The sequence below is a fragment of the Aedes aegypti genome, chromosome 2, assembly GCF_002204515.2.
Source record: "Aedes aegypti strain LVP_AGWG chromosome 2, AaegL5.0 Primary Assembly, whole genome shotgun sequence".
Lineage (NCBI taxonomy): Eukaryota > Metazoa > Arthropoda > Insecta > Diptera > Culicidae > Aedes > Aedes aegypti.
This window is the reverse complement of record NC_035108.1, coordinates 77,980,036-78,005,755: the sequence shown is the minus strand read 5'-3', so window position 1 is coordinate 78,005,755 and position 25,720 is coordinate 77,980,036. Positions and strand designations below refer to the sequence as shown.

The following is a 25,720-nucleotide window of genomic DNA, read 5'->3' as shown; positions in this document are numbered from 1 at the left end:
CCACCAGCAAGCAAGCAATTTGATTGAATTTCAATGCGAACTGTTATCAGATTCCCCAGTCTTGTGCACTTGAAAAGTTTGGCTTCGTTTTATAATCACCTTCATTCGAATCTTTCACCTTCATTCACCTAGATTCGAAACTAGTACAAGACACTGAAAACGGCCTTACAGTTGAGGTCGAAAAACGCGTATCTGTCGAAGGGTACAAACTCTAGTGGAATTAAATGGTATAGTACTAAATTCGGTTTTTCATCTACTTGATTCTAATGTTAATAGAGATAAGGTCATTACAATGCTTAAATTGAGCATATCTCTTAATGCTCCACAGAGCCATGAATATGTTCCCAAGACTTTTGGCATCTTCAAAGGATAATTACGCTGCTAAATATAGAATGATATTAGAGCTATAAGGCGTAGTGATAGGAGAACAACCAAGGTAGATTCAAATCTTCATCAATTTTGGTTATTTCGAGCAATCTGTTTCTAACCGAGAACACAAATGATCACCAAGAAGCAGACATGTTATCACCTTGTAAACGTAAACCAAAGCTCCGAAATCAAACGATTATCAGGTGCTCCATATCTTCCGTATGTACCAACAATTCAAATCTCGAAAGACGACAGCTCGTTCATCCCATACATCAAGCAACAATCTAATTTGCGCTTACCCTTCTTCGCATCAACAGCTCCTACTGTGTCTCGCGCGGAGTGAGCCGGTGTCCAATTGTCTCTCCCGGCTTATTTGTCGCCAACCGACCAACGAAACACAATCTAGTCTCCGGTGCCGGTGTTGTCTACGTACTCACTACTCGCGATTTAAGTCGGATCAGTACATAAAGGAAGTTTTAGTATGAGTACGAGCTTCTCGCTGAGTTTTTTTTCTGGCTTCTTCTCTCTACGAGTTGCCTCCGGCAGCTACTGGGACCGGTGCGGCGCGGATCGAGGAGTCACACTTTATAATATTTTAATATGATAGAACTTGACGACCGACGACGGCGACAACAATAATGACGACTTTGACGACGACCAAACTGGCTACTGTTGCCTTGCGCTTCACTATCAATCACTTCGTTCTCTTTGAAGAACAACACCAGCTGGCCAAGAAGGCCACCACAGGTCTCCAGATATCGAAAATTCGGTGTGGAGTCTTGCCTATCAACAACTCCACCAGTTTCACAGATGTACCAGATTCAGTATTGCTTCTATCTTCTTGCTTCACCACTTCAGGCGCAACAAATTTCCCTTAGCAACAAGTTTTCACTTTCACGATTTTTCACACTCCTTTTCCCCCACAATCTCAACAGAACAACCAGTCGTACAAAAAACTGATGCAATTCGGAGCGAACATGCGCCAACACTATAGAAAAACCTCTCTACTTCAAATATTAAAATCTCGCCCAAATCTCAAGAATATTTACAAAACATCATTTACGTTCATGAAGCTCTCGAACATTCAAAGTCCTCACTCCACAACCCTTGGGATTATTCCGCAATTCGTGCAAGGAGGGATGTCTTCTCTGCGGTCGGTTCTTCCACTGACTTGCTTGCTTTAGCTCTCAGCTTCTTAGGCTATATCACCCGTTCACGGCAGCGGGTTCTGGCGAACTGAGTCCGAAGGCGAAGCCGCTATCAAGCATTATAGAAGAGCACAACACAACAGCTCTTCGCTCACAGCATATCCCCGTGGGGCATTCGTAGTAGTTGTCGTTCGTCGCATGGTCCGTTGAAGGAGGTTGTGCCTAGTATCTACTAAGCCGCTAATAAACCGCGTATCGGTTCACACCGGCCGCTCAGCCGCGGAGAGGGAATCGGGTTCTCTCTGTTTAATACGCTAAATGAGCGTTGATGAATGCATTATACAATGTGTGTATAGATCCGGAGGTATGGAGCAAGTTAGTATCAACAGCTCGTCCGTCCGTCTCTGTACATACGGATGGAAGCGCAGGAACGGGAATGGTGTAAATGTGACCCAGTGCGGGAATCAATGTAGGGGAGAATCGCACAGAACGATTCAGTGTGTTGGAACATGGGCTTTAAATGAAAATATCATAGTAAAGCCTGTAAAAGTATTGAACAGTAACTTGAACAACTCAATAAAATATAACTTTCCTGATTTTTTTTATAATTTTTTATCAAATTGATAAGAATTCTGCCAGCGGAACTACCGTGTAACGTAACGAGATAGGAAGAGAATCTGAGTTCTTGCTGCATTCGGTCGTATAATGTTTTATTTTATGCTAGGGTTGATGTACCAATGGCGTATCAGCTAAGTACAGATATTTATGTAACATCTAATAATAAAGCCAGCCGTACTATCTCAGAAAGTTTTTCTTGGTTCTGTATCTTGGTTTGGTAGGAAAAATATAAAAACTACGAATAATCATATTTTTGTATTTGATATCGCTTGAACCACTATAGGAACACATCTGCCTATAGTAGCACTATTTCTATTTTATGTTATATTCAAAGTACGAAAACAAGCAGACAAAACACCAATAAAAATCGTTGTTCTACGTTCCTAACAGATTGCGCAAAGAAACCTAATTCCTCCTTTATTTTATTTATTAAAAATTATTTTCTCTTAGTAGTGCTACTGTAGGTGCAAATGAGCTTAAATTTTAATCGAAGCTGTTAACTTCGATCATTTTTTGGATATAATTGAACTGTGAATCAATGGTACTTAGATAAATAGTTTCTGACCTTGATGGCAAATACAGTAATGTCCCGATTTTGTCAGCCCCTTGTTGCATTTAGGGTTGACAAAATTGGGGAAAAAGCTAAAATCGGGAAAAAAAAATCGACTAATTTAATTTCTATTTTCATCTAGAGGCTTTGTTTGACTATTTTGTTTATGATTACTGATACGTTATATTGATACGTATTATTGATACGTTTTTTTATTTTTGTATGTACCGTAATATTTTACAAGATCCTTAACGTAACTCCGTTCCGTGACAACTTACAAAGTAAATTCAGACTTTAGATGATCTTATTGACGTGGCCAAGGTCATACTTGACTTTGCACATTATGATTGTACCCAATTAATCCACATTAAAAAAAAATAATTTTTAGACTGACAAAATTGGGTCCAAAAGGGTGCTAAAATCAGGGGTAGAAAAAATCAGGTCAGAAAGGGTGCCCAAATCGGGGGCTGACAAAATCGGGTCAATAATGTATTTTGCTACGAAAAGGGTCATAAAAAGCCACTAGTGTAACTATAGGGACAGCCTACTAAGGAAATACCCACTCTAGTTGGCCCAGCAAACATTGTATTGCCAGTCCAGTGGGAAATCTTTAAAACTTCATCAAATAGGGATCGTAAAACAGATTGATAACGCTTACTGAACTGATTAACCAAAATTTTTTCGTTTCATGAACTGAATATGCAATCTCATGAATCTTTCCAGTACCGTAAAAAGCGATAATTTCAATAGTATTTTAGAGAAAACTAACGTTTTTCGTCACATGTTTTGAAACAAGATCTTATATCTTAGATATCGATTGCAGTTGAAAGATTGTTTAACTATTACCTTTTAAAAGAGCTATTTTTAACCGTGTAATTGAAAGTCAAGTTTTGGTTTTGGGATATCTTTGATAATGGGTACGAAAACACCTAATAACGGACACCTAAAACACTGGTTAACATCTTTTAAGTTTGAACATAGTATGAGAAAGTTTGAAGAATTTGCTTACACTGCGAAACACGTTTTTGTCTCCAGCATCAAAATACCTGTATTTTCTTAATTGAGCGTTATTGAATCCATTGCCGTTTACAGAAATATCATAGCACGTCTAGTTGTTGAGATATTGGTTCTTGAAAATGCAAAAATTGACTATATCAGCCAACTTGCATGCATGTTTGCCAGCTTGTAAGGCAATTGATTTGCTTAATTAGCCACAAAATTCAAACTGTATGTGTATAAGAATACTTATCATCAAAGTTTATAATATTTTTGATGTGGGAAAGTTAATTTTAGAAAAGTATTGTATAAACGAAGAATTTTGTATGGAGACTGCAACAATGTTGAAAAAGATCGGTTTAATCTAAATTTGAACGTGAAATTTGAAACAAAATATATCTAAAACGAAAGTTTAAGTCCTCTTTTGCATGCTTGGTGGATAAGATCACAAAAAAGTTTGATAAAATATACTTCAAATTTTAGGTAAACATCAATAAATCCAATGTTTTATGCAACTTTGGCGACCTGTAGCTAAAAATTGTGAGTTGCTAGGAAATTTCTGAGAATGGCATCATATTCAGCAACCCCAAATCTACTAGAGACACATAATTTGATCCTTGAGACACGCAAAAATGTCTTTTTTGTTGCAAAAATGTCTTTTTTGTTGCGCTTATTTGTAAGTGTTTGCTGTTGAGAAATAGATCAGTTAATCTTAAAAATATATTTTTATTTATATAGATTCTTTGGATCCTGAACTTAACCAAAATGTGTTCCACCCATCAGGTTGTCACAATTCTCGTACCCACTGTCGAAGATCATTGAAATGTTAGCTTAATTAGTAATTACGTTAAAATAAGAGCTGAATTACGCAGAGTAAACAAATCTATGGTGTCTATGGTGTCGAGTGTATGAAAAGATTAATTTCGGTTACATATCTGACGATCTGTCAAATGTATGAGACACTTTGTATGATTCTTTTCGCTTCTATCAAGATTGATAAAAGTGGCTCTATTGAGTAACAAATCTGTAATAATTCTAAACATTCACATTTTCACTGTCGATAAATGGATGTGGGTTCAATTTCATTAGAGGTTTCAGAGAGATGAATCAACTTATGAAGCAATTCTCTTGAAGGAAAGGGCTGAAAAATATTGATTCCTCTGCTACACCCCCTTACTTACTTTACTTTATTTTTTATGGCGCTACGTCCTTCAAGACGTGACCTGCGCTACAATGTCACGCCAACAAACTCGGTCCATGGCTGCTAGCTTCAGTTTCTCGATCGCCCCACACTTTCAAGATCCTGCTCCGCTTGGTCAAACCACCTAGCTTGTTGTGATCCTCTTTGTCTTGTACCGGCCGGATTCGCGGTGAACACCATTTTTGCGGGATTGTTGTCCGACATTGCACGTCCATTGCACTCTTCCAGCTTTAGCGACTTTCTGGATACTGGGTACACCGTAGAGTTGCGCAAGCTCGTGGTTCATTCTTCTCATCCATACGCCGTTCATATACTCCGGCACAGATCGTCCTAAGCACACGTCGCTCCAAACCCAATAGGGCTTGCAGGTCCTCTTCGGGCATTGTCCACATCTCATGCCCATAGAGGACTACCGGTCTTATCAGCGTCTTGTACATAGTACACTTAGTACGGAGGTGAAGTTTACCAGATCGCAAGGTCTTGAGGAGTCCGTAGTAAGCACGACTTCCGGCAATGATACGTCTTCGAATGGCTCTGCTGCAGTTGTTATCCGTCGTTACCAATGATCCGAGGTAGACAAATTCGGCCACTACCTCGAACTCATCTCCGTCGATCGGTTCCTCCTGCCAGCAGATATTTCGTCTTCGACGTATTTACCCTCAATCTAACCCGTTCTGCTTCACGTTTCAGCCTGGTGTACTGTCCAGCAATCACCTGGAACGTTCTTCCGACAATGTCCACGTCGTCAGCGAAACAGATGACCTAGCTGCATTTATTGAAGATCGTGCCCCGCATGTTGAAGCCCGCCCGTTTCATAACACCTTCTAGCGCAATATTGAACAGGAGGCAAGAAAGACCATCGCCTTGTCGAAGTCCTTTGCGTGTTTCAAACGGGTTCGATAACGCACCCGATATCTTCACACAGCACTGTATACTATTCATCGCTGCCGAGATCAGTCTAGTCAGTTTCCCTGGAAAACCGTTCTCGTCCATAATTTTCCATATCTTCACGGTCTATTCTATCGGCTTTGAAATCGATGAATAGGTGGTGCGTATGAATTTGATATTCGCGACACTTTTAGAGGATCTGCCACAACATAAAAATTTGGTCTGTTGTCGATCGCCCGTTCACGAAACCGGTTTGATAACTTCACACAAATCTACTCGCTAGCGGCGATAGACGGCGGAAGATGATCTGGGAAAGCACTTCATAGGCTGCGTTAAGAATGGTGATCGCTCGATACTTCTCACATTCTAACTTGTCACCCTTTTTGTATATTGGGTATATTACTCCTTCCTTCCATTCCTCCGGTTGCTGTTCTGTATCCCAGACCCTGGCTATCAATCGGTGCAGACAAGTAGCCAACCTGTCCGGGTCGTACTGATGAAACCATTCCTCCTACTGCCTTGGTCTTCCTCCTTTGCGCTATTCAGGAGTTCATCGTAGTTCTGCTTCCACTTTTCAATCACCTTCAATGCCTTTGCTGGATGCATTGAGCTTTTGTAGAACTTACGCGTTTCTTGAGAACGATACAGCTGCTCCATCTTTTCGCACTACAACTCATCCAGGCGGTGTTTTTTTATCCCGGAAAAGATGGAATTGCTGTCGAATTCTTTCACGCCTCACCAAAAATGCAAATCATGAATTGTAGAATTTCTACCTTAAAGCCAAAAGAACCGATACCTTCTCTATAACATTATTTTATTTATTTTCTTTATTTATACTGTACTAGTGGTCCCGGCAAACTTCGTCTTGCCATCGAGTAGGCTGTTGAAAAATGTCATGGAACCTCCCATACAACCTCCCGTTTTACGAAATTTTACGAAAACTTCCCTAAACTTTTTCGTCACACAAACACGTCGAAACTCTTCAAGAACACAACAGTGAAATTGTGCAAATCGGTTATCCCGTTCTCAATTTCGTGACATACAAACACCACTCTATTTTTATTCATATATATACAGCCATTCCATGAAAAACCGATCTAGTGAGTCACCGAATTCCGTGAAAATTTGCTATTTTGTTCTTTATCCGAAATAAGGTTACACATGTTTTTGGATATTTTGATTAGGGTGACCATTTCCGAAATAAAGTGACCAGAAAAATCGCGATTTATAGATTTAAAACTTAATTCTCTGTAATGAAATCTTGAAAATTGTCTATACGAAAATCTCACATCTGATGTATATGTTACTTGAACAAAATGTGATAAAAAATTATGCAGAACTGTTTGGAAATCTTGCATTGTGATGGATACGTTATAGTCATACTATATTTTAAAAATGTTAAAAACGTGAATCTCTTCTGCCTTGTAAGAAATAAAGTGTATCATTTGTTGTATTATTTGGAAAATAATATTTGAACGTACGTAGCAGAATGCTTAAAAGTATTAAGGAGTGTATCGAAAAGTAGTCGCAAACATTTAAAACGGTATATCTCAGAGCATAGTTCATCTTTTTGAAAGCTTTTTTCATGCAAATCTTCATCATGGCATCAAAAATTGAAGCAGCTAAAAAAATATTAAATAATATGCAGTCTTAATATAAATTCAACAAGGTTTATAAAGCATGGAAAATAAAATCTTGCACAAAATTACATTTTTGAAGTGTCTTCTGAAGATTCGATGATTTGTATTGAACAAAATGTATATCAAACAAATAGGATGAAAAGCTTATTCTATCGGAAAATATGTTTACTTCACACAGCACGTAAAAAGAAATTCAAAAAAATAAATTATTGCTCTAAAAAAGCTCAATAATTGGAACAAGGTCGGTTTTAGAAAGTCACTTTTGTTTAATCAACTTTTGAAGCTCTGTCATATACAGTGGTAATTATATAGAGTAACATTTTTTGCTTACGTTACTTCATAAATATGCAAAGAAAGTTTTCCAATCAAAAAACAATGTTTTATTCATTATAATCATTCGATATTAGCATTAACGTGTAGAAAGAAAAAAATCAAAAAACGAGGTCCTTTAAAATCGACTATTTTCGATTTTTGTATTTGCTCTTAAATGCTTGTTAATGAATTTTTCAAAATATTGATTACACTATGTCATGAGAGTTGTGGCACAGAATATATTAGCATAAGCAAACATATTTTTTTCTTAAAATTTAACACATTTATGACCATATCAATTTTTTCAGAGGTGTGCAAGATTTTCATCAAGATCTGTTAGTAATTTGCAAAATTATCATGCAAAATGCCACTTTCTTGAAATAATATCACCGCATAATCATTTTTAAATACATTGTAAAGCATTTCTGATTAAAACATTGTTTGTAGGTTCAACCCATTATTTTTGAGACTATTTTGAAAGTTTGCGACTACTTTTCGATACACTCCTTACACGTGCAGTTTTTCCTTCCTGTACTTCATGTTTTGTTTAGTTCACTTGTTAAGTTGACTTCGTAAATTGGAAACTTCATTAAAATTAAGTCTCTCTAGGCTTGATAAAACAATTGCTCTGTTGAAAAATAGTGAATTTTGTTGGCTAATGAAAAGAATGTTTGCAACAGTTTTGATCACTAGAAAACAGACAAGCATTGTCCAAGAGCACATACGAGAAACACGGAAATGTTTAAGGGTGAATTGAGAATTGAACCCACATCCCTTAATTCTCTCTTTCCCATGATCCAGCGCTAGCGTAATAGAATTGGTACGATTAGCTCGATAATAATTGGAATAAATGTACACGCTGATTTGTCTCACCAAACATCGAATCAACCGACATAATGGTCAAATTATTGAAAACTATCAGTTTACTATCGATTTTAGATGAAATTTATAAAAGTTATTTTGAATAATTAGGCTTTGCAATAACACAGCTTTAAGCTTTAAGTAAAAGAAAGGGTTAACATGATGCGCCCCAGGACGGAAGAAGTTAGGCGGTTGCCATTGTTAGACATTTGTTAGATATGTTGCCCACCTAAAAAAATCGAAGAGCATAAATCATAAACCCGAATTTATGCTGCATGTTCGATTTTTTCGCACATTGTTGACGGTTGAGAAAACAGTGCGGACAAAACCTGCAGCTATCTTTGCCGCATCAGTTTGTAAAAAAAAGTCACGTGCGTCGGTCGGAGAAATAAAAGTTCCGCGTCGTTTTGTCAGCTGCCATCACCGGAACCATTGTTGGCGTTAATTTTAAGTGGAAAAGTGTTGCGTCTTCGTTTGCGTTTGCGTCTTGCGTTTCGTCTTCCGTCCTATTGCCTCCACACGGCCGTGATAATTCCCGGATCTCGTCGTCGCCGCTGCTGTTGCTGCTGCCCGTTGACCAGATGATATTTTGGTGTCATAGAGATATGTTGGTAACACGATTTTTGATTTTTCTGATGGTATTTTGATACAGACGTATCATAAAAAGATAAGTTCCATCATCATAACAAATAATGCAAATGTTTTGATATTTTGAATGCCTGGCGTTTTCCTAAAATCAATAAAAACACTTGGTTTAGTCTGTTTGAACACCGACCATATTATTATTTGTTCTTAAGTTTTTCACGCATTGTGACCGAAGCCAAATTATCGTCGACAACTACGATTTGATGCTAAAATTGAGCAGTTTTAGTATGTTAAAGGTGTTTTCTAATATGTTATTTTATGATATAACTAATACAGAGTATTGCACTGTGAGTATACAAAAGGTCAAAAAACTATTTAAGATCAAAATTCCAAGCTCGTCAAAAAAAATGGTTGAAATCAATAAGCCCTGTGAGACCCGATCATTCTGTTGCCATGGGGCTTTAACTGATATAATAAGGCATCAAAGTATACTAAATATGGCTGCTGAAAAGTGCCGATTCAGAAGAAACTTGCTTAGAAAAATGGTCGAAAATTATATAAATTTTAACATAATTTCATTATATCTTGAAATGTGAAGATTTCACAGCTTTGGTATATTCAGCAAATTTGTGTATTTTTGTAATATATAAAATGTTGTAGAACATGTCATGTTCGTAAATTGCACATTGAGCATAGAAATGGTCAAAAACTGATTTTTATGGTAAAATAGGTTAAATTTAAAAATTCAACCGTGAAAACGAAGTCAAAAAAATCAAGTATGTTCAGCAAACCTGTTGAAAATAAAAAGAACTAAAACTTTGCTGAAGTATGACCGCCCAAAAAATTTTTTTTCAAAAAAAATATTTTTGCTCGGGTGCCTTATTTAGTCTAATATAAATATTATTTTTTATTATTACTCGGGATGCTAATTCAAAACAATGTCCCGAAGACACCTATGGGCTAAAACGCCTCTAAGAGGTTTTGACCGTCAATTTTCAGTTTTGTCCCACTGTGCAGCGTTTACAGCACAGAATCCAGAACGGTCAGATTGTGAAACCTCGGTTGATTGCATTGTAATTTCCAGCGATGAATTTCCGGATACTTCTAGAGTTTCGTAGGAGTTCAGACTATCTTTTGGTTTTCGGAAAGATTTAACGATTCGCTTGTAAGGATCATCAGTGCGTATCTGAACTTCTTGGGAAAATGTCAGAGGAATGTTTTGGGATGGTACTGCAGATTTTCTCAGTATATTCGACCCTGTTGAATAAATAAGAAAAAATGTGTTCATACGCTATGTATATTGTGTATATTATGTATCTCGTATGAAAATTATTATGGCTCTTGGACAAAAATGACCGTCCATAAATGACGCCGTATATTTGAGATAATGTTCTACCCCCTTCTTCCATCGTAGCAATTCGTCACAAATATGTCAATCCCCCTATGAAAATGACATAACATCTACTTGATCCCTCCTTCTACTCTATCCAGAAAAATTTTGTTCAATATGTGATCAATGATCAAGTAAATTAATAAATAAATTCAGGCAAAAATCGTTACAATCTCCTATTGCCACGATATTATACATTTAGGTTAAGTTAGGTTAAGCAAATTGAAAACGTGTTTTTTTTTCTCTTATAAGCAGGTGAAATCAATCTGAAAAAAATCTGAACTGCTACGGCAAATGAAATGTAATATGTTGTTAACAAAATGTTAATAAAATTCTAAATTTGTTTTACCAAATTAGGATGATAGTGTTGTCTAATAACACAGAACACCTAGATAAAAGAAATGAATGCAATGTTTGGAATGATAGAATAAAAAAATGTGATCAATGATTGTTCCTGAAAAAAAAACAATTCATTTTTCACATGAAATCTTTTCGTAAATAGAAATGAGCGATAAATGAGAAGGATATTTTGAATTATTACGAAGTATTGTTTTCTGGTATCGCATAACTTTATTCACAAGTTAAGTGTATTGCCAATCACGTGAACGATCGTTACAAATAATTTTTGATTCCATTTTTGATGATAACTATTTTTTGTATAAGGCTGTATTTCATCACGCCAATATGTCATGGAATGGCCTATTTTCCAGCACTAAATTATTAAGTACGTTCTTTTTAACATCTATTTTTAGCAGTTATTCGAACTGCTCAACTGTTGGTCTGTGGTAAAGGTGTTTGTGGTCAATATTTTTCTAACTTGTCCAAGTTAATTGAGATTACAATACAATAATTGAACTGCAGATGGGATACACAGAAGGAAATATTGTTGTCTTCCTTATAATGGGAAACGATAATTACCAGTGTTATAGTCACTATCGTGAAAATGTTGACTGCAGACAAAAGAATTTTTTGTCGGTTTTTTCCTGATTTTATGGCATGCACCCAAGCGGTCATCTTGATCCTCTCTTTCGGAAATTTATGAAGAAATACGCCTTTGCTCGTTTTTGTAGTGCAGCCGTAAACAGAACACATTCTGTTGCTTTTTGGCCGTACATCTTCTTTCACATAGTCATGGTCCAGCAGACACTGTTCAGTGGGAATCTGTTTGATCTGTCTGCGATGAATTTCCACTATCTTCACGGGCCTTTTCAGTTTCTTAGTGGGAACAGCACTGTTCTTCAAGTATCGTGATGTAACTGAAAATATAAAAAAAAAACATATTTTTAAAAGCTTGCTATTTTATTGAAAATTATATATGGTTTAAGCTTAAGTTGTCCAAAACATTCTAATGCATGCATTTCAAAATTTTAAATGAATTCGTACGATAAATTGATTGTTTGGGAGACCATTTATGCGCTTAGACTTATGTCATTGAAAATGTTGGAAACAAAATCTTTAACACTTTTTTGAATGACATCCTGGAAAAATTCTATTGAAAGTTATGAATTGATCACACAATTCAATAATGTTTGTTGAACGCACTGTGCATCTAAGAATAATTAAAAATAAATTTCGGAAGGAGCTCTTGAATGAGTTCCTGAAATAATTTGTGAAGAAATTCTTGGAAGAACCCCCCAGAGGGTCGCTGGGTCTTTTCTAAGGAAATTTCATTTAGATGTACAGTTTTTGTTCAGAATAATAGTAGTGAAAGCCGATTTTCATACAAAATGCGCAACTTTGCTGTAGCTTTGTTTTCTTATGAGCAATCGGCATGAAATTTTGACCGAGAACTACAAATATCCTTAACTTCATCATCACATAATTATCACAGTGCCGGTCAAAAATTTAAGTACTAGATGAAATTGCTCAAAGTAGTATTAATTTTTCTTTTGAAAATTCATGTTCAGAAACAATTTTGTAAATAATTGGCTCGTTTACACATTTACAGCTTGGGTGGAAATTGTTGAAACTCATTGATTACTCATAATGCAGTAGATATTCAAATTATATAAACTACTATTATTTTGAACGATTTCACCTGGTGCTTAACTTTTTGACCGGTACTGTGAAAATTTTCAAATATTGTGATAATGAAATTGAGGATATTTGTAGTTCTATGTCAAAATTTCAAGCCGAATACTCACATGAAAACAAAGTTACAGCATGCCAAAGTTGAGCATTTTGTATGAAAATCGGCTTTCACTACTATTATTTGAACAAAACTGTAGATCTCCGTTTTCCTAATTAATTTCAGTATTTCTGCAGAAAATATTTGACGCATTTCCAAAGGTACAAAAATTATTCCACCAGACATTCCTTCAAGGAGCATTTTAAGCATTGCTGGTGAAATTTATAGAAAAATTTCTGCCAAATCCGTTGAGAAATTTCTGAGGGAATGGGGACGGACCTGGTGTAGTGGTTAGAACACACGCCTCTCACGCCGAGGACCTGGGATCGAATCACATCCCCGAGATAGTCACTAAAAATTTCAGTGACGACTTTCTTCGGAAGGGAAGTAAAGCCGTTGGTCCCGAGATGAACTAGCCCAGGGCTAAAAATCTCGTTAATAAAGATAGAAAAAAAAAAATCTGAGGGAATATCTGAAGGAATTTCTGGAGAAATTCGTACAAAAAATGCATGAAGGAATCGCTGAAAGAATTTTTAAAGAAATGTTTTGATTTCTTTAAAATTCTCTACAAATTGTGAAAATTTCATGGAGAATTTTTTGAGAAATCTATGTGAGAATTAGTTTAAAAATTCTTGGAGTAATTGCTACAGCAAACCCTGCAAGAATTTCTAGAGACATCACTGGAGTTTTTTTGTGGGAATCCCTAAAGCAACAGCTGCAGGATACAAAGGAAGAATGCCTAGAGGTACGCCTGATACAATGATTGAGGGAATGTCTGTAGAATTAAAAAAAAAAGTGGTCTCAGGAGGAATAATTGGGTGAATGTTTGGAGGAATATCTTGAGGTATTTTTCAAGGAGCTCTTGGAAGAAATCGTTTGGAAATCCATGGAGAAATTATTGGAGGAATTTTCAACGAATTCTTGGCTTAATTCCTGAAACAATCCTTGGAGAAATCCCTGAAGAAAATTCCTGGAGAATTCTTTGGAAGAATTTCTGTAGAAATTATGAAGGAATTCTGGAGAAGTACATACTAATATTGCTGGAAATCGATACATTTCTATACAAATCCTTACACCAATTCCTGATGTAAATTTTTAAAAGAATTTACATTTTTGATTTTGCATCATTGAAGCAAAATTTAAACCAATCCTAGGGGAAACCACTAGCGAAACCCTGTGAGAAGTTACCTGTATAAAATTTTTGTAGTAAATTCATGGAGGAATTTCTGAAGAAATGTTTTGCAAAATTCCTGAAGGAACTCTGGACAAACGAATAATAATATTGCCTTAAATTTCCATAAAAAATCTTGACACCAATTCATTACGTATGTTTCGATGGAATTTCTGAATTTTCTGTGACATGATTAGAAAAATTTCTACAAGAATTCTTGGGGGAATTTCTAAAGGAATCCCAGAAACAATGGTTGAAAGAAACCTAGGAGCAACGACTGGAGGAATTTTTAAAGTAATGTTTGGAGAAATTATCTGGGGGACTCTCCTGAGAAATTCCTACAGGAACCATGAATAAAATCTTTGGGAATTACCAGTGGCACTCCGAATGAACTCTGAAGTAATTCCTGGAAAATAACTGCAAAAAATTCTAGAGGAACTCTGAAGGAATCGGTAGAGGAACTCCGGAGGCGTTCCAGACAGAACTCCAAGGTAGTTGCTTAAGAAACTCCGATGAAATTCGTGGAGAAGCTATGGAGGATAGCCGAAAGATTTTCCGGTAGCGCTTCAAAGGAACTACCGATGAATTGCTGGATCAAATCCAGAGGAATAACGTGAGGAACTCTAGAAGAATTCTCGCGTAACATTACTAAAGGACCTATCTAACATTGAGAGGCTCTCTTTGTTTACTTTCTCTTTCATTAATAACTGAGTCACATTAATCTCTTCTGTTGCTTTTTTTGTATGAAACGCTAGTCAAGGAAATTGACTTTCGTTCTATAGTGAAAAACTTCCCAAAATCTTTAGTATTCCACTGTTATCATCAAAAGAGAACGAGAGAGGAGAGAATCTCTCATTTGTACATAGGTCCTTTAGTAATGTTCCGCGAGAATTCATGGAAGAACTTTGTAACGATTCCCAGTGGAACTTCCGAAGAATTGCTGGAGGAACTCTGGAGGAATTCCAGGAAAAACTCTGGTGAAATTCTAGGAGAAACTCTTGAGAAATTCACGGAGGAACTCTGGAGGATTTCTCGGAGAAAATCAAGGGGAATTCCCAGAGTAACTCTAGAAGAATTCCTAGAGGAACTCCGGAGGATTTCCGAGAAATTACTGAAGGAACTCTGAAGAATTCCTGGAGGAACTCCAAATGTTGGCGGATATCCGAAGGAATTCCCGGTGGAACTCCAAAGTCATTTCCGGAGAAAATCTGAAGGAATTTCTGGAGGAACTCCGAAGAAATTTCATGAGGATCTCTGAAGAAATTGTAGGACCTCCAAAAGAATTACTGGAGAAACACCGAAAGATATGCTAGAGGAACTGCGGAATATTTTCTAGAGAAACTTTGAAGAAATTCCTAAAGGAACTATGGAGAAAATTCCGGTGGAACTCTGGAGAAATTTCTGGAGGATCTCTAAAGGAATTCTTGGAAATACTCCGAGAAATTTCAGGGGGAACCAAAGAATATCTGGAGGATCCATGAAGGAATTCCCGGCAAATATTTTGAAAAAAATCTTGAAGAAATTTCTATAGAAACGACAAAGGAATTCCTAGAAAAACTCCGAAAAAATTCCGAAAGAATTTCTGGAGAAATTAGGAAGCGAATCCTGGAGGAACTCTGAAGAGGAGGAATGCCTGGAGTAACGAAGTTACTCTGAAGGAATTCCCGGCGGAGCTCTGGAAGATTTCCAGGAATAAGTCTGAAGGAATGCCCGAACCAACTCTGAAGAAATTCTTGAAGGCACTCTAAAAGATTTCCTGGACGAACTCTTAAATAATTCCTGGAGGAATTCCGGATGAATTGCTGAAGGTACTCCGGAGAAATTTCTGAAGGAACTCCGGAAGAATTTCTGAAGGATCTGCTGAGGAATTCATGAGAGAATTTCAGAAAATTTTTTGGTTGAATTTCTGAAAGAACTGCGGAATAATTCCAAAAGGATCTATGAAGGAAATCCAAAGGAATTCCAGGTGGAGCTCTGGAGGAACTCCGGAGGATAGCTGGTTAACCCCTCTACCGGCAGCTTCATTTTTTACCGCTAAAAAATATTCAAATCGCGATAACTTTTTTGTTTCTCGATATTTTTGCACCATTTTTTCACAACATCTCAAAAAACTCTTCTAGTTTAAGAATCCGTGTCGATATTAATCATTGGTGATCTAGTTTTGAAGATATTCCGATATTCCTTGGGGGACCGACATTCTCCATACAAAATGTCTTTGGCGGCCATTTTGTTTTTGGTCAATTTATCAAAAAAATAAAATGTGTACTATACAATGCCAGGTAATAAGGAGCTACTCTGAAAAAATCATACAAATCGGTTCAGTATTCTTGGAGAAATCTAAAAATTACGATATGAGGTTTTTTAGAGTTTTCAAGATCTTTATTTGTCCAGCGTGGTACCAGAAACATAAATGCTCATTACTCAAAGACGGCTGCACCAAATTGCTTCATTTTTTCACAACATACTCGCATTAATATATAATTCCGTGGAGTGAATATCCGAATACGATAAAAAATTTGTAGCCTGAGATATTTACGTTGGTTATGGCTAAGCGTCCGTCCCCCAAGGAATATTGGAATATCTACGGATCCAGATGATCAATTAATAATATCGACACATATTTTTTAACTAGAAGAGTTTTTTGAGGGCTTGCGAAAAAATGGTGCAAAAATATCGAGAAACAAAAAAGTTATCGTGATTTGAATTTTTTTTAGCGGTGAAAAACGAAGCTGACGGTAGAGGGGTTAAAATCCAGAAAAAAATCTGGTTGAAATTCGGATGAACTTCTGGAGCAAATCAGGTAGAATTACCACTGAAACTACGAAGGAATTCTCGAAGGAACACTGAAGGAATTCCTGGAGGAACTCTGGATTAATTCCTAGAGAATCTTCAAATGAAATCCCGTAGAAACTACGGAGCAATTCCTGGAGGAACTCCGGAGGTGTTGCTGGAGTAACTCCGGATGGGTTTCTGGAAGAACACCGGAGGTGTTTTTAGAGGAACTACTACTAAGGAGGAAATTCAAAGGAATTCCCGATGGACCTCCGGAAAAACTTTTCAGGAATTACTGGATGAAATCCAGAGGAATCGCTAGAGGAACTCCAAACGATTTTCTGGAATAACTTTTGAAAAAAATCCGGTGAAAATCCGGAGGAAGCTTTGCTGCATGAAATCAGAAAATGCCGGAGGAAATCCGGAAGAATTTCGGAAGGACTTAAAAAAAAATCCTGGAGGAACTTCGGAAGAATTTAACGAGAAACTCTGGAGGAAGTCTAAAGGAATTCCCGGAGAAACTTTTGAGACACTTCCTGAGGAGCTCTGGAGGAAATCTCAGAGGGAATGTAGGGCATTTCTCGAAGTAGCTCCAGAAAAATTCCTAGTGGAACTCCAGAGCATTTCCGAAGAATCTCTGGAGAATTCCTGCAAAGATTCCGAAAAAAAACAATGGGGAACTATGGAGGAAACGCGAAGGAATTCCTAGTGGTGCTCCAAAAGAATTCCCGGAGGAATTCTTGTAAAAAAGGAGGAATTTCTCCGGAGGCATTTCTGGAGGAAATTCCTGAAGGAAATCCTCGGCCCGAAGGAAATCCTTGTGAAAACCTTAAGAGGAGTTCTTGGAAGAAATCCCCGGATTAATTCCTGTAGAGAATTCCCGCAAGAATTTCTGAAGAAAATCGTCAGAGCAATTCCTGGAGGAAATCCTCGAATGAATGCCTGGAGCATATCTCCGGAGAAATTCTATGAGGAAATCCCAGAGGATTTTCTAAAAAAAAATCCCACAACAAGTCCTGTGGGAAATCCACGGATGAATTCCTGGAGCGAATCCTTAGAGAATATCCCGAATGAATTTCTGGAACAAATCCTCGGAGGAATTTCTGAAGAAATATCGGGATAACTTTCTGGAGAAAATCCTGGAGGAAATACCCGGAGGAATTGCTATTGGGAAATTCCTGAGGAATCCGTTGAGAAAACCCCGGAGTTCTTCGGGGCTATCCCAGAAGACATCCTCGAAATTACCGGATGAATTTCTGGAGGAAATCTCCGGAGATATTCCTGGTGCAAATCCCCAAAAATTTTATGGAGGAAATTTACAGAAAAAATATCTGAAAAATTCTCCGATAGAATTTATGGAGAAAATCCACGGAGGAATTTCTTAATTAATTTCTGAACGAAATCCGCGGAGAAATTGTTGTTGAAAATCCCAATTATTGCTGGAGAAAATCCCCGGAGGAATTTTTGGAGGAAGTCCCTGAAGAAATTCCTGAAGAAAATCACCGGAGGATTTTTTCGGAAAAATTTCCAAAGGAATTTCTGGAGGAAAACTCCGGAACAATTTCTGGAGGAATTCCTGGAGGTGCTACTTGAAGAAATCTCCGGGGCAATTTCTGGAGGTGATCCCTCGAAGAATTTCTGAACGAAATCCCAGAGGAACTGCTGTTGGAAATCCTCTGAGACATTCCTGGAGGAAATCTCCGGAGGAATTCCTGAAACAAAGCGCCGAAGGAATTCCTGAAGAGAAAATCCCCGGAAGAGTTCTTGGGGGAATACCCGGAGGGATTCCTGAAGCAAATCGCCAGAGGAGTTTCTAGAGCAAATCCTTGGAGGAACTGCTACATATTATAAATCCCCATAGGGAGAAAATCTCCGAATATTCCAGAAGGGAATTTCCGGAGCAAATCCTGAGGGAAATCTCCGAAGATTGTTATTATTGACATCTGCAGAAGGATTCCTATACGAAATCCCCGGAATATATTGAAAAAATCTCCGGAGGAATTCTTTCAGGAAATCTCCGGAGGAATTCCTAGAGGAATGCCCTGGAAGAGTTCTCTAGAGGAAGTTCTTGAGAAAATCCCCGGAGGAACAAATTTGAATTGCCGGTGGAGCTCAAAAACAATTTCCGGAGGATATTTGAAGGAATTCCCAAGGGAACTCCGAAGAAAATCTATGTGGAGTTCTGAAGAAATGCTTGCAGGACCTTCAAAAATTTGTGTGGAACTCCGAAGGATGTGCGGGATAGTTTTTTTTTTTAATCCAGAAAAAAATCCTAAAGAAACTATGGAGAACATCCCGGAAGAACTCTGCAGAAATTTCTAGAGCATATTCAAAGGAATTCCTGGAGGAACTCGGCAAAAGTTTTGAAAGAATTCCTGGAGGAACTTTTAAAGGAACAACGAAGGAATTCCTGGAAAAAAATTATTACTGAAACTTCGAAGTAAATCTTGAAGGAATTCCGAAGAAATTCTTAGGGGTATGGTCGGAGTAACTCTGGAACAATTCCTGGCAGAGCTCTTGAGGATTTACCAGAGGAAGTCTGGAGGAACACCGTAGGAATTTGTGGAGGAATTACGGAGGAACTCTTCAGGGAAATCCGGGAAAAATCCTGGTAGAACCGTAGAGGAATTTCTGAAAAAAAAAACTACGAAAAAAACCAAAAGCAACTGTGAAGGAAATCCAAAGCGTTTCCCTGTGAAGCTCTGGAGGAAATGCTAGACAAAAATCAGAATAATTTCTGAAAGAACTCCGAAGGAATTTCTGGAGCAACTCAGAAAGGATTATCGGTGAAGCTCCGACAGAACTCCCGGGAGGAACTCCGAAGGATTTTCCGGAGGAATATTGAAAGAATTCCTAGGGCGTTTCTGAAAGAAATCCGGAGGCGTTTCTGGAAGAATTCCGGGTTTATTGCTTGAGGATCTGCGGAGAAATTTCTGGAAAAACTATGGAAGATATTCGAAGGAATCCCCGATGGAAACCGGGAAGTAATTCCCCTGGAAAGTTAGGAATTACTGGATGAAATCTAGAGCAAACGTTTGAGGAACTCTAGAGAAATTTCTAGTTAAAATCCAAAGATATTGTCAAAGGAAATCAGGAAGAATTTCTAGAAGAACTTAAAAAAATCCTAGAGGAACTTTGAAGGAATTACACGAAAAACTGTGGAGGAATATATTGGAGGAACTTCCGGAGGAAATGTAGGGACTTTTTCGAAGAAAATCGTGAAGAATTCTTAGTAAGATTTCCATGGTATTACTAGAATTCTGAAAAATTCTTGGAGAAAATCTGAAAAAAAGGAGGAATCCTGGAGGAAATATGGTGGAGCTCTTAAAGAATTCCCGGAAGAAATCTTCCCGAACGCACTCCGAAATTCCAACAGTAACTCTGATTATATTCTTAGAGGACTTTCAAAGAAATTCCTGCACGGACTGCAAGTAATTGCCGAAGGATTTTTAGAGAATCTCCGGAGAAATTCCTGATGGAATCATGGAGAGAATCCTGGAACTCTGAAAATAATCTGGGAGGATCTCCGAAGAAATTCCTGAAAGAGCTTGGAGGAATTCCTGGAAAATCTCCGAAGGAATTGCTGTAATAAACTTCTGCGAAAATTTCTGGAGGCAATCCGTGGTGGAAATCCCATGAGAAAATCCTGGAAAAATATCTGGAGAAATTCCTGGTGGAAATCTTCAGAGGAATTCCTGAAGAATACCCCGGATGAATTCATGGAGCAATTCCTCGGTGAAATTCCTGGAGGGGATCCCGGAGATTTTTTGTAAGAAAACCTCAAAATTCCTGGTGGAAATCTCATGGGAAATCCCAGAAGGAAATCTCCGGAAGCATTTCTGGAGAAATTCCTGGTGAAAATCTCAAGAGGAAATCCTGCGTGAAATCCCCGGAGGAATTTTTGGGGCAAATGCCCAGAGGAACTCTTAGAGGGAATCCCGTAGGAATTGCTGTAAGAAAACTCCGCATAAATTTTATGTAAGAAATTCTAGTCGAAATCTCATGAGAAATTCCTGGATGAATTTCTGGAGAAAACCCTGGTGCAAATCTTAACAGGCAAGCTTGAAAGAATTCACCGCTAGAATTCCTGGAGCAAATTCCCGGAGGACTTTCTCGTTTTTTCAATGAAATCCTCAGAGGAATTTATATTGGAAATCTCCGGGGATTTTTTGGGGGAAATCCCCGGAGGAATTCTTGGAAAATATCTTCGAAAGAATTTCTGAAGAAAATCCCCGGAGAAATTCCCAAAGTAAATCCACGGGTGAATTCGCTGAAAAAATCCCCGGATTATTTTCTGGAGCCTCATAATGAAATCCCCGAAGGAATTCCTCGAAGAAATTCTTGGAGGAATTTCTGGACGAAACCCCTGATGCAAATCACCAGGGAAAGTCCCTGGAAATCCCCGTATGAATTCTTAGAAAAAATCATGCAGAAATATCTGAACGTAACCCCCTGAGGAATTCCTGGATAAAATCCCCGGAGAAATTGCTATTGGAAATCTCCTGAGAAAATCCTCGGAGGAGTTCTTGGGGGATATCGCTGGAGAAATTTCTGGAGAATGTCCCCGGATAAAAACCTTGAAGAGATTCTTGGAGGAACTTCTGGAGGAAATGTTCGCTGAAATTCTTGTCGCAAATCTTCAGAGAATTTTCTGCAAAAAATCTCCAGGTAAATTCTCTGAAATAATTTCTGGAGAAAATCCTCGGAGGAATTCCCAAAGGAATTTACAGACGAAATTCCCAGAAGAGTTCTTGGACAAAATCCTTCGAGGAATTGCTATTGGAAATCCACATGGAGGAAATCACCAGAAGAGTTCTTGGAAAAAATCTCCGAAGGAATTTCTGGAGAAAATCCCCGGAGCAAATTTCCGGAGGAATTCCTGGTGTAAATTCACAAACACTCCTGGTGGGATCTCCGAATAAATTCTCTGAATAAATCCCCGAAAACATTCTGAAATAGTTTCTGGAGAAAATCCTCGGCGGAATTCCCTTATGAATTTACAGACGAAATCCCCAGAAGAATTCTTGGACAAAATCCTTCGAGGAATTGCTATTGGAAATCCACATGGAGGAAATAACCAGAAGAGTTCTTGGAAAAAATCTCCGAATGAATTTCTGGAGAAAATCCCCGGAGCAAATTTCCGGAGGAACTCCTGGTGTAAATTCACAAATACTCCTGGTAAGATCTCCGAATAAATTCTCTGAATAAATCCCCGAAAACATTCTTGCTGTAAATCCCTATAAATATTCTCGGATGAATTCTCTGAAAAAAGTTCCCGAAGCGATTTCCGCAAAAAATGCCTGAAATTTCCGAAAGAATTCCTGTATAAATCCACAGAGAAATTCCTGGAAAAAATCCTCGGAGAAATTCCTGAAGGAAATCCTCAGAGGGATTTTTAGAGGAAATCTACGGAGGTATTCTTGGAGAAAATTCCCGACGGAATCCCTGAAGGAAATGCACGGAGGAGTGGAAATCCGAAAAGAATTTTCGAATGGAAATACTGAGAAGAATTCCTGGTGCAAATTGACGGAGGAATTTGGACGAAATTCACGAAGAAATATCTGAAGAAAGTACATAACCGAAGGGATTCCTGGAGCAAACCACCGGCGTAATTCTTGCAGCAAATCCCCGGACGAATGTCTGGAAGAAAACCCCAGAGGAAATCGAAGAAGGAATTCCTGGTAAAAATCCTTGTAGGCACATAGAAGGAACTTCGTTAGAATTCCTGGAAGAGCTCCTGGAGATTTCTTTTGGCGGACTTCCCCGGAGGATTTTCTAGAGAAATAATCTGATGATTCCTAAAGAATTGTTTTTCGAAGAATTGATTCCTTCTTAAATCACTTTTTTTCACTTCGTAGACTATCAAGCTTTCCCCCCCCAGCTTGGCTGTTTCAGGGAGAAAAATCCAAACTAGTAAACAATCGTGTGTCAAATCAGATTTTGAACAGCTCAAATCTTGTTCCAAATCTGACCAAAAATGGACCAGGCAGTTATCCTGTTCCAAAAAAATAGACCAGAAAACTGATATAAAATAAAATTGGAATATAATTTGCAACACCGGTTAAAGCTCCAATTTTTAACATGGTCCAAAAAATTTGAACCAACCAGTGATTTGGACCACCGGTGAAGTTGCCCTAAGGTCTATAAAGTATTTATTTTTAAGCATCAAATCGCTACCAGTCCTGCTTTCAGCAATCTCTCACGGAAAACTTAAAATATATTTTTTTATGAATTGCTGGAGTAATTCTTAGGGTAATTTCTGGATGAATCTCTAGAAGATTTTTTGGAGGAACATCAAGAAGAATTGCTGGATGGATCGTCAGAATAGTTTTTGTAGGAATGTCTGCGGAATTCCCGGAGCAATCCCTATAATGTTTAATTGGCAGCAAAGTTCAATAACAATGTAAATAATTGTAGAAGTACTCATAAGAACACTAAACTGATAAATAGGCTCTGCCTCAGTGAGAAGGTAAAGTCAGAGAATAGAAAAATGTTCCCTATTTCAGTTTTAAGGTAAGACATTCATTAACCGAATAGAAGTGATGGAATGCATCATTCTACAGAAAGAACCACACTAGAAAACGGACCAGCTCGACACAGTCGGAAACATTTTTCATGTGGCTTGGTGCCTGACGACACTAACCGCACGGCCACAAAGCCCACCTGAGGTGTTGAGGTCGTTGGAGGCCGTTATCTCTTACAGAAAACCAGGCTACCCCTTAGTCAATCAATGTCAATTAATTTGACCTACCTGTTGTAAATGCATCGTCCTTGAAGTGCTTCTGGCAGATTTTCCACCCCGCTGTATTAGCCTCCGCACAGCCCAGTATGTTTGCCCATTTCAGCCAAGCTTTCGATGTCATGGAGGGAAACTTTTCCATATTCTTGATGTCTTTGGAGCGGCATCCCAAAACGCAGCAGCCTATTTTGTTTGATGCTTTCAACCTTTCCGCCGGCAAGTTGATGGAGGGGATTGCAGTGCTCTTCAGCTTCTTCCGGATATCTATTATTGTTCAAATAAATACATAAATTCAACAGTATGTTCACTGTGCTGCAGAAAACACTCACTTTCCACGAAGTCCGTTTCGATGAAATGGTGAGAGCAAATCCGCTCGGATCCAGTTCCAAAAACAGGCGCGACCTTCTTCCATTGCCGGAAGCGATTATTTCCGGAGTTGGGCACCCGGTACAGCTGGAACTTGTTCCCGCATCCCGGGATTACACAGCAGTTCTGTAGCGAAGAAAGTGTTGTTTACTTTCCTCAATATTTCATTTTTTCTGACATACGAATTGCAAATTGGATAGAATTACTTACCATTTTGTAAAACTTTCCGTTTACTACAAGTCTGCACAATTCTCCTTATACAAAAACATTGAAATTAAGTCAAATTTTAGTTTTTTAAAAGAATATCAAAATCCAGTTCGTGTTTGACAACTGTTTTGCTTTTCTATCACCGCTGCGACAGCAGCGCCGCTGGTGGACGGTGACAGCTTGGATTTCTTGGGATGCTGGGATGACAGCTGGGATATGCACAAGCAGCATAAAATCCATCTAACAGCCCATACATAATTTTGTCTAACGTTAGGCTAACGTTAGTCTAAATTTAGTCTAACTGATCGTTTCGAACTTGCAGCATATCTAACAAAACTGTGTCAGATCTGTCTAATTTTAGACTAAATTTAGCCTAACGTTAGAAAAAAATTTAGGCTAACAATCTAACGAATTAGACTAAATTTAGACTATAGTTAGCCTAACCTGCCGTACTGGGGCTTCATTGCCTGACGACACTAACCACACGGAAACGGAAACCACGTTTAGAAATGATTACTTGTAGAATAATTGTTAGAAATCAAACTTTACTTTTATTTTAAAGTTGTAGACAAAAATATTGTCATACTTATGCTTTTTAAAAAAATGTTTATTGGTTTGAACATTACTGTTTTATGTAAAATTCTTGCAAACAAAACTTTTTAAAAACATACATTCTAGGTAGGTACAATTTTTTGCAGAAAAAAATTGCCACCAAATATGTGTTAGGTATGGTATGCAAAATGGTAACTTTGACATAGAAGCTTTCCGTTAGAAACTGTAGAAATGCTATTTACACTAAGCTCGCAGAGGCGTAGTTCCAGATGATTAAGTAGAAGAAGATATCAGCGTGTACATATGTTTATCAAGGAATAATCACAAAATCTTGTCCATATGCATTGTGAACTACTTCCTCCTACATATTCGATAGAGAGCAATGATGCGGCAACCCAGCGCGATGAGAACGAAGGTGTTTACTATCTCGTTGAATCCCTTCGCCTGTTGCACTTGATGTAGGATTGGCTAAACGAGCTCGAGCGCACGCACTGATTACGTTAGTTTCGACGGGGAATAGGAATAAAGTCACTTCTGTTCCTAAAAAGACTCCAGCGAAACATTTAAAAAATTGTAGATTTTATATATTGGTTTTAACACTAGACTTAAGACATTTTTTCAATACTCACATTAGATGAATGTTTACAGATTATGTTAGGGATGGTAGGCTAAAAATAGTGGAAACTTGATGATCTTCTATCTATTCAGAAAATGGTTTATTTTTAGAAATTGTGACAATTTTCAATAATAGAAAATTAACTGCATAGGTTACTGCATATGATTAATCTTTTGATTATCAGTTGTATATATATATTTAGTCAGCAAACTGAAAATCAATAATCGTACAAAACCTGAATCAAATGAAAGTGAATAATAACACTGCGGAGCACATTTTTGTCTCAAGCATCAAAATACCGCTATTTACTTAATTAAGGCTTACTTAATCCATTGTCGTTCTCAAAAATATGATAGCACGTCTAGTTTTAGAGATATTTGCTATTAAAAAGGCAAAATTTCACTATATCAGCCAACTTGCATGCAAGTTTCCCAGCTTGTATAGCAATTTATTTGCTTGATTTGTCACGGAATTCAAACTTTATAAGTATTACAATACTTAACAGTATAGTTCATAATATTTTCGAAGCTTAAAAGTTATTTTTTATGATTTAGAAAAGTATTGTATTTTCCTATATAAGAAAAATGAAAGGTTTTGTATGGAGACTTTAA

At 37.7% G+C, this 25,720-nt stretch overlaps 2 protein-coding genes across 3 annotated transcripts in view; both read right to left on the bottom strand.

Annotated features, from left to right (window-relative positions):
- Positions 1–1,629, bottom strand: part of LOC5574799 (sestrin homolog) — a 166,922-nt gene extending 165,293 nt beyond the window's left edge. Inside the window, exon 1 of the mRNA XM_021841318.1 lies at positions 669–1,629. The gene's annotated coding sequence lies outside the window, so the exon portion shown is untranslated. The remainder of the gene's footprint in view (positions 1–668) is intronic.
- An 8,560-nt stretch (positions 1,630–10,189) lies between these two features.
- LOC5572406 lies at positions 10,190–24,104 on the bottom strand. Of its 2 annotated transcripts, XM_021841317.1 has the most exons (5): positions 23,945–24,104; positions 23,698–23,860; positions 23,381–23,632; positions 11,477–11,814; positions 10,190–10,425 (listed from the first exon to the last, which is right to left on the bottom strand). In XM_021841317.1, exons 1-5 carry the CDS (start codon positions 23,945–23,947, stop codon positions 10,411–10,413), a joined length of 771 nt encoding a protein of 256 aa, XP_021697009.1. In that variant the 5' UTR covers positions 23,948–24,104; the 3' UTR covers positions 10,190–10,410. The 2 variants fall into 2 exon arrangements, with proteins under 2 accessions (XP_021697009.1, XP_021697008.1); XM_021841316.1 differs by lacking the exon at positions 10,190–10,425 and having other exon boundaries at positions 11,096–11,814.
- Between the last annotated feature and the right edge of the window lie 1,616 nt (positions 24,105–25,720).

Excerpts from the sequence above, each read along its gene's own strand:
- LOC5572406 (XM_021841316.1), bottom strand. Across the intron at positions 23,633-23,697 it reads CGAAACGGACTTCGTGGAAA|ATATCCGGAAGAAGCTGAAG; the intron begins GTGAGTGTTTTC and ends GAACAATAATAG. Across the intron at positions 11,815-23,380 it reads GGACGATGCATTTACAACAG|TTACATCACGATACTTGAAG; the intron begins GTAGGTCAAATT and ends TTATATTTTCAG.